The following is a 14,702-nucleotide window of genomic DNA, read 5'->3' on the forward strand; positions in this document are numbered from 1 at the left end:
AGAATTGAGAGCTTCTCAGAAAAGGAGAAAAGAAAAAAGAAAAGAAAAAAAAAAGGCAATACAATGACCTAAGATCACGCAAATCCACAGAGGAAGCTCAACCCTGAAGTTCAGGCAAATACTTTCGAGGGTAAGGTTCGGCGTGGTCCAATTCTGACGGAGGTCCTTGCGGCGCATACGAACCAACCGGTTGGACGAGTCCCCCCAGCGCCTCGGTGTTGTGGTAGTACTGTTCCTTGCCTACCGCTTGCATACCGGTTGACTTGCTTCTTGCCCTGGATAGATGCCGAATCCCAAAGAATAGAAATCCAAAGATAGCCAAGGCGCCGATGCCGGCACCAACACCAATTCCAGTTTTTGCACCCACTGATAAGCCAGTTGAAGCAGACTGGTACAGCTCGGTGGGTTGGGCAATAGAAGGGGTCTGAGACGTATTGGCTATCTGTGAAGCTGTTGAGGCTGTTGAGGCTGTTGATGCTGTTGATGCTGTTGCTGTTGAGGCTGTTGAGGCTGTTGTGGTTTGTGCAGGAACAGCGTTCGAGTTGGAGATTGTGGACATAGCAGTCGCGGGGACAAATAACGACAGATCGGAAGATTGAAATTGAACTGTGATTGGTTGAGCCCACATAATGATAGGCCCATGAACCTGAGTTGCTTGGTCGCTTTCTGCAGCACGAGCTGCGACGATCGTGGAGCCGATTGACGGGAATGGGCTCGTACATCCCGCGTATATTGCTGGAGGAAGATCGCTATAAATCATCGTCGAAGTGGTGTAGACAAAATCCCTGAAGGTACAGATCAATAAACCAGCAATGGTTTCCGGGGATCCAGGATCGCTTACGAGTAACAACATATGGCGGTGGTAACTGGCCCATCAATCGCTATGTCTGCAGAGGTGTATCCCATCGGACAGTACCCTGGGCTATAGACGTGGGTCGCAGTCATTCTCCCTGAGTCTGCAAAGCCGGAGGGAAAACAAGAACTGACTACCTTCTCGCAATTCTGCATCAACAGGCCACTGGGGAAAAAATTGTTGTAACTGAGAGGCTCATACGTCCAATGGGTTGAGCAAGGAGCCGGCGGTGTGAATACAGAAGTCATGGGCAAGGTTGTTAATGTGTTTGACGGAGACATTCCCGTCGGTGTTGTTGAAGCCATTTCGTCGGAAAGTAGACTTGAGACTTCGATATTCGCTGGTCAACGGGACAGGAAAGTTGACCCTGGGCCGAAGGGACTCGCCTCGCCTTAAAGGGAATGTATATAAACATAACTATAGGAGTAATAATAGGAAAGCGCCCTTCTGCTGCCAACTAGGTACCGCACCGGCACATGTCCTTCGGTTCCATATCGAGTACTTTAGGTACTTAATGAACCGTCGGCGGCACGCGAGAAAAGTTGCATTAGACATCAGGGGTTTGGCGCCCATCAATAGCAGGTCCTGCCTGCCCCTAAAAATGGGCCCATCCAGTTATCAAGGAAATCGTGAGTTGGTTACCTTGATCGATCTCTAGAACTTAAACTTTGGCGGCTGCCAACAAAATTCCCACACACGCATGCTTGTCTAGTGGGCCAGTGATGGTAAAGTATATCAAGTACGGTCCAATCAGAACTAAAATGGTATAACCGCCCTGGAACAGCCCAGTTTTAGCTCAGTCAGCTAGAGTAAAAGACAGGGACAGACAAATTAGGTAGTGGATAACCGGATACGCCGATGAAACACCAAAGGGTGCCCTGGCATACGGAATACAGAGAAGAGCCAGAACCCTGCCGGTGTCGAAGACAGATGTCATTGTTGTAGATTTTACTCCACTGTTGCTAATTGTGTCGATCGCCAGAACTGGGGCTGCGAGGGTACCTTGAGACATTCGCTTTTCCAGGAGGGCAAGTAGGTAGGGTAGGGCTGGCTGGACGTCTGAGCACTTGACTGGTGACAGTACTAAATAAAGTGAGGGTGAAATTTGAACGATATGGAGAGCGTAGTCTTTGTCATGACTCATGAAATACTTACATCCTCCTTTGTCACAATGATCAGTGACCAATCGGAGGGGATTATTAGCCGCTGGAAGACTTCTCTGCCTACGGAGTAATGGCCAATCCATAAAATTGCGGCACAGTCGTCCCCAGATACTGTTACAACCTAACAGCTGGAGAAGCCTCAATCAAGCATCTTTGTGGGATGTGGAACTGAGAGGAAGCCATTTTTCCTTCCCATTTCGCGTGGAATAAGGGGCTAGAATCAGTTATCAGAGTCATTACACCGAACGTTCTTTCGCGTCATTCTCCCAGCTTAATGTCTTAAATTATTTATATGAAGTATAAATACAAGCGACCGGGCAAGGTTCCCTGCACCTAATCGTAAAAAGGCTCATACAGATCGGGATGGTTTCCCCTGCAGATAGGGTACTACAATTTGTCCTGATAGACTTACTGGAGCGAGTACACTCGGCTCGTCCGTAGGAGCAAATAGCGTTTCGGGCCCGTCTGTCTGCCAAGTATGACTCTCCGATATTCGGTTTACCATAGCAATTTGTGCGAGGTGCTATGAAGCAGCCTCTGGATCTGCCAACGACAAGAGGGCCTACTTACTCATCGACAGGCGACGCTTGCTTCCCCAGAATCTCTTCGTCTCCTCTATGTACCCCGTCCTTTCCGGGGGTATATCCCACTCCCCCCGATGCCCTTCTGCTAGGGCAAGATATGGTTCCAATGTCTGGGTCAACGTGTCACGCGGTGTCCCCGGGAAGTGAACGAGAAGGTCTCCTGGGTGAACCTGAAGATGCGCTGGTGAATCGGGATTCAAATCTACCCCATTTGGCCGTCTCATATATGCATTGAACCAACGTAACGGGCAGTATACGACTGATCGAGCAAAGTACTCATTTTCTTCCAAGAGATTGGCTAGCGCTGACTGGTCAGGCCAGAAAAGCTCGACGTTTGGCTTCACAACGGGGTAAGCAATGGCAGCAGAGAGCAATTCTACGGCCCAGGGATGGACACGAATGGGAAACACCCCGTTGTTCATCCCGTTCCAGTCCTTGGTCAACAGCATGTGGACATCAGAGAACTCCGGCGGAGGCAAGAAAGTCTCCAATGGCATGTCAGGATTCATCAACACGGTGTCGGCATCAGACCAGCTGCACATATTCGACGCCGTCAGCCTCCGAGTTCATTGATTTCCTATGGTACTCCTCATCAAGGGGCAGCTTTGGGAACTCACAAAAGCCATTGCAATCGCCGGTCGAGCGGTTTTTCCAGCTCCTGTAGCAAGACTGACAGAAGAATGGCGTACTTGTTCCAGACGCCATCAAGTATCGGTATCCGCAGAACAAATAGCGGATAACCCTGTCGCCGACTGTGTTCTCTATGCGTTTCCAACGCCCTTTCATATATCGAATTGTTCCCGTAAACCATGGTCACCTTGCCTATCGTTGGGTTAGGTTGATGTACCTCGGGCGTCCTGGCCCGATCTGGAGATCTCGTCAGTATATTACAAAAATAGATCGTTGACGAATTGCGTAGCAACAAAACATACGGTAGTCAAAAAATTGGCCCGTGAACAAAGAAACAATACAAAAAGCCAAAACCACGCACAAAATTAGCCTAAGCCTCGGGCGCTGGCTTCGAACATGGTAGAACTTCGTCATGGTCGTATTCCGGTGTCTGCCAACACTCCCTTTGTCGTGGCAGATCCGGACACATATCCAAAGTGAGAAGATCCAATGATCCAAGTAAGCGATGGCGGAAATATAACGACGAAGTGGGCATCCTCCTTGCGAGGTGAGCTGGAACCCGTTCAGATGCTAAGGATGGTTTGGGCAGATAGTGGCGTATGCTACTTGCTTGTTGCGATGCGCCTGTCCCACACCTAGTGATCGTAAAGACCAATTGCATCCAAGCAGCAAGCCAGTCAATTTCCAGACAATTCTCCATTGGTGGCAGTGAGCTGCATTGTACTATAAAAGCGCTTCGCCTCGGGCATTACCGTGAGGGTTAGTCAAAAGGTCTGGTTGGTCTTCCGCGTCCGGGCAATCATCTAGTCTGAAAAAGGAAGACGCGGAAGATCCAGTCATAGCAACTATCCAACGCCAGTACCAACTTCGTCCTAGCGTGTCAATGTAAATCTCTGGGTCTTTCCGCAGGTCCCCGAAGAGATCAGCCGCGCGCTCGTGAGCTTTGAATCGCGGAAGTAAGACTGGCGGCCCACCAAGTTCCAACTGATTGACACCGTGCGTTTTGGCGTGCCCGCGGGGTGCTTTTAGAACGCGAGGGCTAGATTTCCATCAGAACGGGACCCTCTCTCATTGCTCTGTCAGTGATGGAAGGCACATTTGTCCCCATCGAGCGCTATTCGCGATCTAGGGGATCCTTGAAGGAAATCGATGACCTCGCGGCAGGGTTACAAGGAATATCTAAAACAGATAACTAGCGTCCTTATCAGGGGAGTGCTAAAGTCAAACAATGCAGTCACCCGGATTGAATGTTTAGAGTGAAGCCTTTAGTGAGGGCCGCAGAGATAGAAGCGAGTTTGATATACCGTCACGTTTGATTCCCCGATCACTCAGGTATGTTTTCAGACCTGAGGACGGGCAGCTTCTCTCATCAGATGTCGAGGACCTTGCAGTAACAATTTCGTGCCAACATCGTTGAAAACCTTCAAATTTCCCAGGCCAACTTCTGACCCTAAGTCACCGCACGGAGTACGCACCAACTGCAGACCAAAAAACCTCTCACAGTAGGAAAATACTGTGTATGTGTCTGACACAAGGTTGTAAATTAATGACGGCTCATAGGTTGACAACCGGAGGAGAGGCTGTAAGCTGATCAAGGATTTGCGACCAAAATCGCGCGTATAATCACTGTCACATATTGCATAAATTTAATGATAGGTTACTAGTACTCTGTACTCATACACACATCCCGAAGCTCTATGGAGCAGATGACAGAGCAGAAACAGGGACATTTGATTGATTGGGGTAGTACCCCATGACCCTTTTTTCAAGTGGAGAATATCCAGAGGGCGAGATCTGCACTTACGCTGAAACCTGTCGTTGAAATTGGCCAAGTTTTAAAAAGGGTTTTGATAATTATACATGGCACAATCTTATTCACACTCATTTCCAAACCTGATTGGATAGTATAGTCGCACATTGCTAAATAATATACGCATATAGTACTCCGTAGCATTGGTGACCTCTATAATTTCTCTAACTGCCTGAATTCCCAGGGATATGGAGCCCATTTCCATACTGATTATACTGTTCACTTCTAACAGTATAATGATAGTGTAAGGATCATAAAAGGTGCTTCTATTGTATATGGATAGAGAAGGCACATTCACAAGGGAAGAGGCTCCCTCACAAGATCACAAACATGGGTATATGACCCATAGAGATTACTATCTCTGCCTATGATCACTTATAAGGATCCTTGGTCCAGAAAGACTAGTGAACTGGTGTGAAAGGAGAATGCTTATAAAGAGATTAAAATAATAGATATCCCTATTTAATGAGATTATAATCTCTATATATTATATGATTATTTATTTAATCTCTTAAGCCTTCTATCAGATAAGGCTCCTCTATGAAGGTGACTTTACTACAAATATGCATGACACAGTGAGTGAGAGGCCAGAAACAGCTGCTTTTGACGCTGTTTTAGGCTGCTCACTCACTGTGAGTGGTCTTAGTGTTATATAGGCCAAAGCCCACACACAACCCTGTTTACTACCACCCATGCTTTATGTTAGTCGTGCCTGGTGCCTGGACCTATTAATTAACTAATATCTATTTATGCAGTAGCCACCACAGCACCTAATCCTTACTCACCCTCTGCTACCCTAGTAGAGGGGAGCTATTTTTAGCTCCTCTATTGACTATTCTAATTCCCTAAGTTTCTATAAATATTAACTACTATAGCTCCTAACTAATAGTCCTCCCTTACTCTTCAGCATCTTCTCCTACCCCAGGCCTGGGTTTCCAACAGGTGACTTACTCTAAGTAAAATAATATTAATCTTAACTATTCCCTTATGCTTTAACTTATCTTTACTCCTCCTGCCCCCTCTTTAATCATATACTATATTCACCTGCCATGCCTGCTTCTCTGCCTGCTGTTCTATCTGATGCTGAGAGTAATACTAGCTTAGGCCTACCTAAGATCTTCTTAAATAATGTATCTAACTCTGATTCCTCTACCGCACCTAGCATCTTCAATGATAGCAGTGAATCTAAGTCTGAGTCTAATAATAAATCCAAAGATGAGTCTGAAGATGAACTAGCACTGGAAGATGAAGAGGAGTAACTTTCACTAGAATACTACCTCCAGGAGGCTAAGTCTCTTGATATCTCCTAGCTCTAATAGAAATACTATAGCCTAAAAACTTAAGAGAGGTTAGATAAGGTATAAGATTTCTAGGACAGGTAGGATATTACTATAGCATCTCTATATACTAGGCTTAGGCTGCTGATTATTCTAGGTTCTGTAAAGGTATAAAATATAATCTAGTAGAATATCTATCCTAGATCTTAGATATAGAGGAGACTATCTACTTCCTTAAGGCTCTGTTTTCCTGATAGTATAACTAGAGATAGGGAAAGGATAGGTGTTAGACTCTAGGGCTAAAAAGTAAAAGCTTACTTAATATATTCTAGAAGTAGTAGTATCTAATCTATAAGGCTGAGGTTAGATATGGCCTTAGTAAAGATATTTAAGTTAAGGTCTATGATATAAGATCCTAATAAGTCTAAATATTAGTAATTATATATAACTAACATTCTATAGGTGCTTGTGATAGTTATAATAGATAAGAAACTTTCCCTTAAAAAATACCTGAAAGTAACTATATTTATAGAGGATATAGCTAAATTTATCTAATTAATCCTGTCTATAACAGAGATAACTTTTCCTTATGGCTAGTATTAGATATAACTCCTCCTTTTCTATCAGCTAGCTACTATCACTAGTAACCACCTAGGGGTGCTACTAAAACTCTGCTTTTAGGATCTTAAATTAATATTAATTTAGGATCTAAATAGAGGACATCCTTAACTATTTATCTACCTAAGACTAGAATTCATAAAAGCATTTCTTGGTGCAAAAGAATCATAAGTAATATCTACTTACTAAACTATTTCTTATACTTATCTTAGCCTATTTAGTTATATATATCTCTACTTTCTTTTACTTATCATTTCTTAACTAGAGAGGTATTTCTAATTCTAGAAATTATCTTTAATCCTATATTAGTCCTTAGTCCTTATGTCTTTCTGCTAGGCATTCTCTTTAGAATTAGTATATTTAAAAGTCTGTCTAATAATAGCCCTGTAATAGACTGCCCTAAGAAATTATACTATCTTTAGGTCTTATATAGACTTAGTAAATAAGAATTAAAGCTAAGAGATAACATCCTTAATTAGTATGTATTTTACTAAGCTTTATAAGAGATGGATAGGATTTAAATCATACTAGAAAAGCTACTTATCTAGGGATGGCTAGGCTATAAAATAAAAAGAGGTAGTGAGATTACTAGCTTTATAGAAGTTATAAAGTTATATTATCTCTAATATAGTGCTGTAAAAGCATTTAATAATAGTTATAAGTAATACTTTATGAATTAAGAGGATTTAGGCTAATATAACCCTCCTAATTAATAGATATATTAAATAAACTATAGAATATTATACTATAGCATATAAGTATTAATACTTTTATTTAGCACTATAGTATAGGTATTTATATAGACACCTAGGTAATTATATAAGGCCTGCCTACTTAGAAGCAGCTTATGTAGTTTACCTGCTTAATAAGTTAGTCTATTAATCCTTAGAGACCCTACTAGCTAGAGGGTATAAGCTATATTAATAATATTCCCTATGTGTGCACTTTAGAAGAGAGGAAGCAGATATAAAAGCAGACTTGAGATGTGAAGAAGCACACCTATGAAAACACTCAGGGTGCATTGCAACAGGATTTTAGTGATGACCCACTAAAGAAGGGTTCAAAAGGTGTAGAGAAGTTATGCAAGAAATACCAGCATGCAGAAGATTTATATGATTATATAGTGAAATAGTTAAGAAATAAGAAGAGATGGCAAAAGCACTACTTAATCTGTGAAAATTTAGAGTAGTATAAAAATAAGCAGCTAGTAATTAATAGTAAGTAGTAGCTTACTAGGAAAGTTATTAATAAAGAAGTTATAGGTATATTATAGTGTACTAGCTATATAATACTATAGTATATAATACTTATTAATAGTATGCTGACCATACTGGGTATATTAATTAAGAAAGAATATAAATACTAAATTACTATAATTAATATAGTAATTATAGTTTATAATATAGAAGAGGATACTCCCTTATGACCTTATATACTATAAAAACACCCTACTAATACTATTAATACACTACCTGCTGCCCCTCCACCTAAGAGAGAGAAGTCTACCCCTTTAGATAAGAGTAATGATACTTTTTCTTAAGTTATTACTTCTATCTATGTTAAATATCCAGAAGAGAGACTAATAATATGCTTTATTTATCTTAGTAATACTAGACTGCTAGAGGGCAAATACCTATAAATATATAAGAACCCTAGGTCCCTTAGCTAATACTTTATTAATAGGTATATTAAGCTATTCCTAAATGATATGTATTATAAGTGCTACATTTATAGGGAAAAACTAATATTAAAATTAGGACTACTAAACCATGCCTAAAGGGTGCATAGAATAGTCTCCAGATGTATTCTGAGGCGGTTTTTCAACTGGCTACATCCGCAATAGCATCTTTCTGCTGTGGAACAAGTCTTCTTCTCTGGCTCTTCTCTATCAAGGCTTTTAGCCTCCCAAGATTGAACCGTGAGTTTCTCATCTCCAGCCAACTTATTATAGGCGGTGCCGCATTCTTGGGCCTGATCGCATCTATTCCGCTCCTACTGTTTGAATTGAGGCGGACGAAAGGTAAATAATCCAACGTCCCTCTTCTCAATCCCTATCGTGTCTAACTTATTTCCAGACCTGCCTTGGCCAATACTACAGCAGGAAATTGGCAGTGTATTTCTTTTACTCAATTTGAATGAGGTAAGGGCACTTAAATAGAAGGAGAGCGACACTGACCTCTTCAGTACCTGTCTGTTTCTACTTTGCAATCCTCATTAACCCATATGATATCTGCCCTGTTATTGGTGGGAGCAGTTACTGCTCTATCACTTTCCTTGTATTTTCCGGTACGTTTCAAAACAGAATTTCTTGTCTACCGTACGTGCATAATTGACCCAAAATGCAGGAGCATTACAGTGCCTTCATTCTATCATATATGATCTTAAGCTTGGCTAGTCTAAGCTTCGTTCATGCTCAAATTATTCGGGCCTGGGTCATTTGCATGAAGCCATGCTGTACGCAAATAAGTACTTACAAAATGTTTTGGCGAGAGCCAGACCTCACAACTGCGAGACACCAACGAGCTTTGTGGGCAGCGTCTATTGGCTCAATGGGGTTATTCCTTGTTTTATCAGGCTTGACAATCATTGCCTGTATAAAGCCCAAATTGCAGACTCAAATTGCGATGGTACGTACAGTGTTTAGCCCATCATGATACACTACTCACATGCTACATAGCTCCAAATTACTACAGTAAGCCTAAGAAAGGCGGCAGTCTCATTCTACATTTTCCGAGCCCCAGAACGCAGTATGAACATCTTACTTTCGCATGGACACGTTTAGCAATAAGAAGAGAATGTACAGACACAATTCATTAACGCCCAGCGGCCAAGCCGAAAGGGCAACTATCACTGATCTATCAATACATGTCCTAATGTACATATGCCGTATCTACTTGGAGCCCATGCATGGATCCTTTCAGTGTATGTCCTCTCAACTGTCGATATCATACGGATCCTTGTGGTTAGTAATTTTTATTAGTGGACTGGCTTGAAGGCGCTTCTTCAAGTGTTCAACATCCTATCCTCAGCAGTTGAAGCGCGTCTACCGTCTTTGGCACAAGGTGGTAGGTAAAGGTTAGTTAGGGGAAGAGAATATACAGTGGCGCCGGAAAAGTCTGAAACCAGCTGATGTATCACGTTAATTCTTCTGCTGGCAAATAGTGGCCGCACCATTCATAAACTGTAGCTAATTGGCGGTACGTTCTCAATAAGGAGGCGGCAAAGAAAGGTAAGTTACTCGATTGGTCTCAGACTTTGCGGCCCCACTGTAGAGTAGCATGTGGGGACTATCGCACAGAATACACCTGTGTTACGGGAAAGTCAAGAATATCATCATTTTATTTAAATCACATGGAATAGATAGGAAAGTCAATTATTCACATTCTATACTCAGGCTGCCCTAAATTTTTGGTAAAATACCCAGAGCACATGGCTCGTGTGCTCAGGTCTTCGCAGTGCGGCAGTGAGTCATATGCAGCTCCCTCCATTGGACGTGCGCAACCTACCCCGCTCTGGTCAATGTTGCTAGAAAATTAGGTATTTTGCCCATCGACCCCTTGTTCGTAGAATGGACCTAACCTATCCGTCTGTTTTCCCTCTCGGATTCTCTGCACAGACCTAGTAAGTGGCAGTCAGTGACAGGGTTCCCCTCTCCAACTCAACAAATTTTGAACCACTCACTCACATGCATGCAGCCATCGATGAACGATACTGCGCGGTAGGCCGTGAAAGAGAAAAAAGACGACTTCATCCACACCCAAAATGGAGACGGATGGTTACGCGCTAGTGCACGAGTTATCACAGCGCTAAGGAAATGTTGTCACATCCCTCTAGAGACTCTCACTACAAGCTGAGAACCACGTCAGCATATGTGTAAATGGACAGAGCCGCATTTTGAGCCTAGCTCGTGGCAAGGGGGGCATTTTTCTTCCTCAAGAGGATAAGTACAGAGTGAATTCCTCTGTCGTTTCTTAAACTCGGTGCCCTTCAAATCTTGTTTTTGTTGGCATAATACAAATTTCATTAGACCCCTGCGGCAAGAATTCTACGCAGAATGGCGGCTCAAGTTGCGAAATATTCTGTTCTTCCTTGACTTGATATGGCTCTGGAGATCCAGGATTTCCGCGCAAGTGGTGCACTGTATGAATTCTATCTTATCGTCCATTGGCATCCTTCCTATTTGTTAAGGACCCAGCAGCTGACGCCTACAGGTACAACACGCTTCTTGATGACTCTGATCAGCCCCCCATTTCTGAAGAGCATATTACAGACCTGGCGGAAATGTTCGTCCGTCACAATGCCGACAAGGTTCTTGGGATTCACTTGATCCACGGCCACTTCAAGATTCCCAAGAACACCGTCATGCTTGGGTCCAACTTCGAAAACCCTTCCCTTCGCTGGACTAAAGTCACCGATATTGACGAGATTGATTCCTCCCGTGTCCATGGACATATCTTCGCCCTATATCAGGGCGGGCTGTGTGCTTATGAGCTACAGGACGGGCCTCTTCCTGATTTGTCTGGCATTGGCCCGGGATTTCTCGACGAGTTCATTAACTACATTATCAAGAAGAATCTTACAAGTCTCATTGGTCTCCAAATTCTTGGATGCAGTGATGGCTCCATGTCGGAACTCATTCTTGACCAAGCAACTGTCATGGTGGAATCCACCTTTGTCAAGAACACTGTACCGACCTGTATCACAGGCTGGAAATTCGAGGCGAGCGGTGGTAGGCCGCGTGTTTGCTCCGCAAATGAAACTCATGCGGTTATGACCTCCGGCAATCACAAAGTCTTCAATGCAGGGAAGCCTCTTCCTAAACTGGAAAATGTCAACGATCTGAAGGCCGCTCTTGCTGTGGTTGGGGTTATTTAATTTGTTCTAGTATTGCCCCCTTTTGTTGGTTATTGAATCTCCCATCCCATTTTTTCCATCGTATTTAGTGCCCATCGTCTATACTAAATCCGTAAACCTTGTAGCTGGATTTATTAACAGCCCATCCAGATCAAGCATGTTATATGCTCCGCTTTCATCATCTCGAATAGGTACTGGCTCCGGCATATTCGCGAGACGACTTGTGAAGCCATGAGATAGCAGTAGCCCTACAATTCTTGCTGCTTTGATGGCTCTGAGTGTGTCATTGCCCAACCCTCCAGCTTCAACTCTGAATGTGCTCCAGAATATATCCTCCAAAGTGATGTAATCGTCATACCGGACCCAGCCTTTCTTGAGATGGACCTTACTTATCAGTCGCTGGTGAGAAAAAAGGTTCAGGCCAAATGGCGCAATCTCTGCTTCGGCCCAATCCACAACACCAACTAGATTGCAAGACATTTCATTCACAATAATATTGCAGACACCAAAGTCTTTGTGGACTAGCACCATGGGAAGAGAAAAAATGGTGGGTAATGAGTTGAGAGACTCCTGGATTAATGGGTGGAAGCGATCTGGGAGAGAAGCAAGCAACAAATCCAGCTCATTTTTGTATCGACTGTACAAGTCGTCGCGATACGTTTGACCAACATCTTGAGGGCCTTTCCATGAAAGAGCAAAGAATCTGACAGAGCATTCATTAGCAATTTGGTGTATTTGCAACGAGAACGCTAAGCCTACTTCGCAATGTCAATTACAAGATTCTTGCGCCATGAAGAAAACTCAGGCGAGGTTTCAGGCACCTGACTGTTATGTGCCAGGATAAAATCCAAGTAACTAATGCCTTGGAGTCGACTCATGACGTAGATGGAAAGGGCTTCTTTACTCTCGGTAGCTTCTCCAATCTGCCCCATAAAAGTCACTTGAGGTGCAAAGTAGCCGTAGATGCTTCGAGCGAGTTTCGCAATTTCCATACTTAGTTGGAGGGACGCAAGGCGAAATTGCACGACGAATTCAGCATTGTGTCCGGCATAGACGGTATAGCTGCACACACCCTGCACGGCCACCGGAACGACGTTGCCACCAACATGCTCCCTCGCAAAGATGTCACATGCTGAGCGACTGGCTGTCGTCTTCTCGAAGAAATCAGCAATTTCTTGGTTAACAGAGTATGCGAGGTCACTGGTAGCCATGGTGGGCACAGGTTGCTTTGTTCAATATGATGAGTTTAGAAATGAAGCAAGAGGTCGTAGCAGAGGGAATGCAATGAGCAATGAGGAAAGGTATCCGTATTATATACCCCTTATTAAGAAGGGTGTTCGACCAGGGTGTCAGGTGACAGAACATCGACTGTCACCCACCGCCGTTTCGGACAAACAATTTTCCTGAGGACGTCCTTGTCGCAGCACCAGAGCAGGTGGATACCCGGAGGAAGGAGATACTATAGATCCGCCAAGATTAGTCATGTATTTAGCCCACCTAGTTAGTTAAATTGCCAGCTAGGGGCTTGTTAGCAATCCAGACCTATTGTGATTTCTATTGGTGCACCTACATGGCTTATTCATCTCTCTTCCGACAGTCCTAGAGTATTCTAGGAACCACTTGCATATCTCTTCCAGGATTACGGCTGGCACCCTTTAAAAAGAAGCCGAATAGCCGAACCACTACTACATACTCTAGGAAATACATTCAAAGCAAATTGCTCTCCTCTTTTTCAGTCAGATCTTTCTAGTCTTCATATCGAGGGCCACAAAAAGGGCATTGTCATGTTTCGAGTGTGACAACCATGAGACAGCCTTGTGCTAATGCATGGAGATTCATATTGCCCCCATTGCCGTGGACTTCTGAGCATGGAAGTTCTTCGAGTCAGTTTTGGTAGTCGGGTGCGGTTGCGACATCTTTTAGTGTCGCACACAGCATCAACAGCGCCTGATAATTCATTAATCGTTAGTCCCCATTTTGCGACTAGGAGTCCAAACCCCTCGCTGTCGAGAAAATGGGGAGGGGTAAACCCAGATGCGAATCAACCTTGCCCAATCTTCTTTTCAGATGAATGTCTGCGACTGGAATGCACAATCCGAAGCTGATAAACAACTCCAGGCTTGCCAAGAAGCAATTGGAGTTGGAAGTGAGGGATGGGTGTCTGTTACAAACTACGAAGAAGCAAAAAGACATGAGAGAAAATTAAATGAAGCATAGCCATAAAATCCTTGCAGCTAAGGAAGTTAGTGATCGAGAAGGGAAATATTATTTTTGGCTCACCCAAAATAGCAGCAAATGAAACATTTTTGAAACCTGGTCAAGAATTCCATGATGTTCTACAAAATACTGAGGCGTTAAGTAGCGAAACCCGCGTTATGAGGCTCCATGACGTCATAATCATCTGGTCTCCTGCCAGCCCTGCTTCAAAGCCCTTGCCCAGCTCCCGCTGAGCAGTATTAATACCTCTATCTAATAAACTTATGGCTTTAGCCGCGGTATGAGATGGTGGGTACGCCAATCTGAAACTCCTCGCGTGGTTTGTTTGTTATCCTTCCTGGCTATGTGAGGGTCTCGGGCCAATGATAAGCGGTATGTAACCGCCCAGCGGAGGAAAATGCAGGGGCAAAGATTTGCGGGATAGAGAGATAGGAAGAATGGAAAAGTGAGGGAGTGGAGAACGAACGGCGAGGACTGACCGTTTGAGGTTGGGAGGAGCATGGGGGAGAGGTCACGCTCCCCACCTTCCTAAACATGCCGTCATATCTTGTCCAGTACCTTTCCCTCTTTGCCTTCTTTTGGGGGCCAAATGAACTGGCGTTAGACGACTCGGAATCATTGAATTGGTGGCCTCAATTCGCAACAACTTTGGAAACACTTTAACTCACCTGTTAGTTTTCCGCTCCCAAACGAAAT

General features: G+C 43.7%; 4 protein-coding genes across 4 annotated transcripts, besides 2 other annotated features; 1 reads left to right on the top strand and 3 right to left on the bottom strand.

Annotated features, from left to right (window-relative positions):
- Positions 1–97: 97 nt before the first annotated feature.
- Positions 98–1,158, bottom strand: ACLA_054880 (uncharacterized protein; the record flags this gene model as incomplete). The annotated part of the gene is made up of 2 exons (XM_001274866.1): positions 98–785; positions 842–1,158. 2 exons carry the CDS (start codon positions 1,156–1,158, stop codon positions 98–100), a joined length of 1,005 nt encoding a protein of 334 aa, XP_001274867.1.
- Positions 450–515: a microsatellite.
- A 1,420-nt stretch (positions 1,159–2,578) lies between the features above and the next one.
- ACLA_054890 (glycosyltransferase family 34 protein) lies at positions 2,579–3,644 on the bottom strand (the record flags this gene model as incomplete). The annotated part of the gene is made up of 3 exons (XM_001274867.1): positions 2,579–3,134; positions 3,218–3,467; positions 3,533–3,644. The coding sequence occupies 3 exons, from the start codon at positions 3,642–3,644 to the stop codon at positions 2,579–2,581; spliced, it is 918 nt and encodes a 305-aa protein (XP_001274868.1).
- A 4,554-nt stretch (positions 3,645–8,198) lies between these two features.
- Positions 8,199–8,267: a microsatellite.
- A 2,767-nt stretch (positions 8,268–11,034) lies between these two features.
- On the top strand, positions 11,035–11,810 carry ACLA_054900 (uncharacterized protein; the record flags this gene model as incomplete). The annotated part of the gene is made up of 2 exons (XM_001274868.1): positions 11,035–11,075; positions 11,147–11,810. The coding sequence occupies 2 exons, from the start codon at positions 11,035–11,037 to the stop codon at positions 11,808–11,810; spliced, it is 705 nt and encodes a 234-aa protein (XP_001274869.1).
- A 78-nt stretch (positions 11,811–11,888) lies between these two features.
- ACLA_054910 (uncharacterized protein) lies at positions 11,889–13,000 on the bottom strand (the record flags this gene model as incomplete). Its single annotated transcript, XM_001274869.1, has 2 exons — positions 11,889–12,492; positions 12,549–13,000. The coding sequence occupies 2 exons, from the start codon at positions 12,998–13,000 to the stop codon at positions 11,889–11,891; spliced, it is 1,056 nt and encodes a 351-aa protein (XP_001274870.1).
- Between the last annotated feature and the right edge of the window lie 1,702 nt (positions 13,001–14,702).

This window comes from Aspergillus clavatus, genomic scaffold (genome assembly GCF_000002715.2).
Source record: "Aspergillus clavatus NRRL 1 1099423829794 genomic scaffold, whole genome shotgun sequence".
NCBI classification, from domain to species: domain Eukaryota; kingdom Fungi; phylum Ascomycota; class Eurotiomycetes; order Eurotiales; family Aspergillaceae; genus Aspergillus; species Aspergillus clavatus.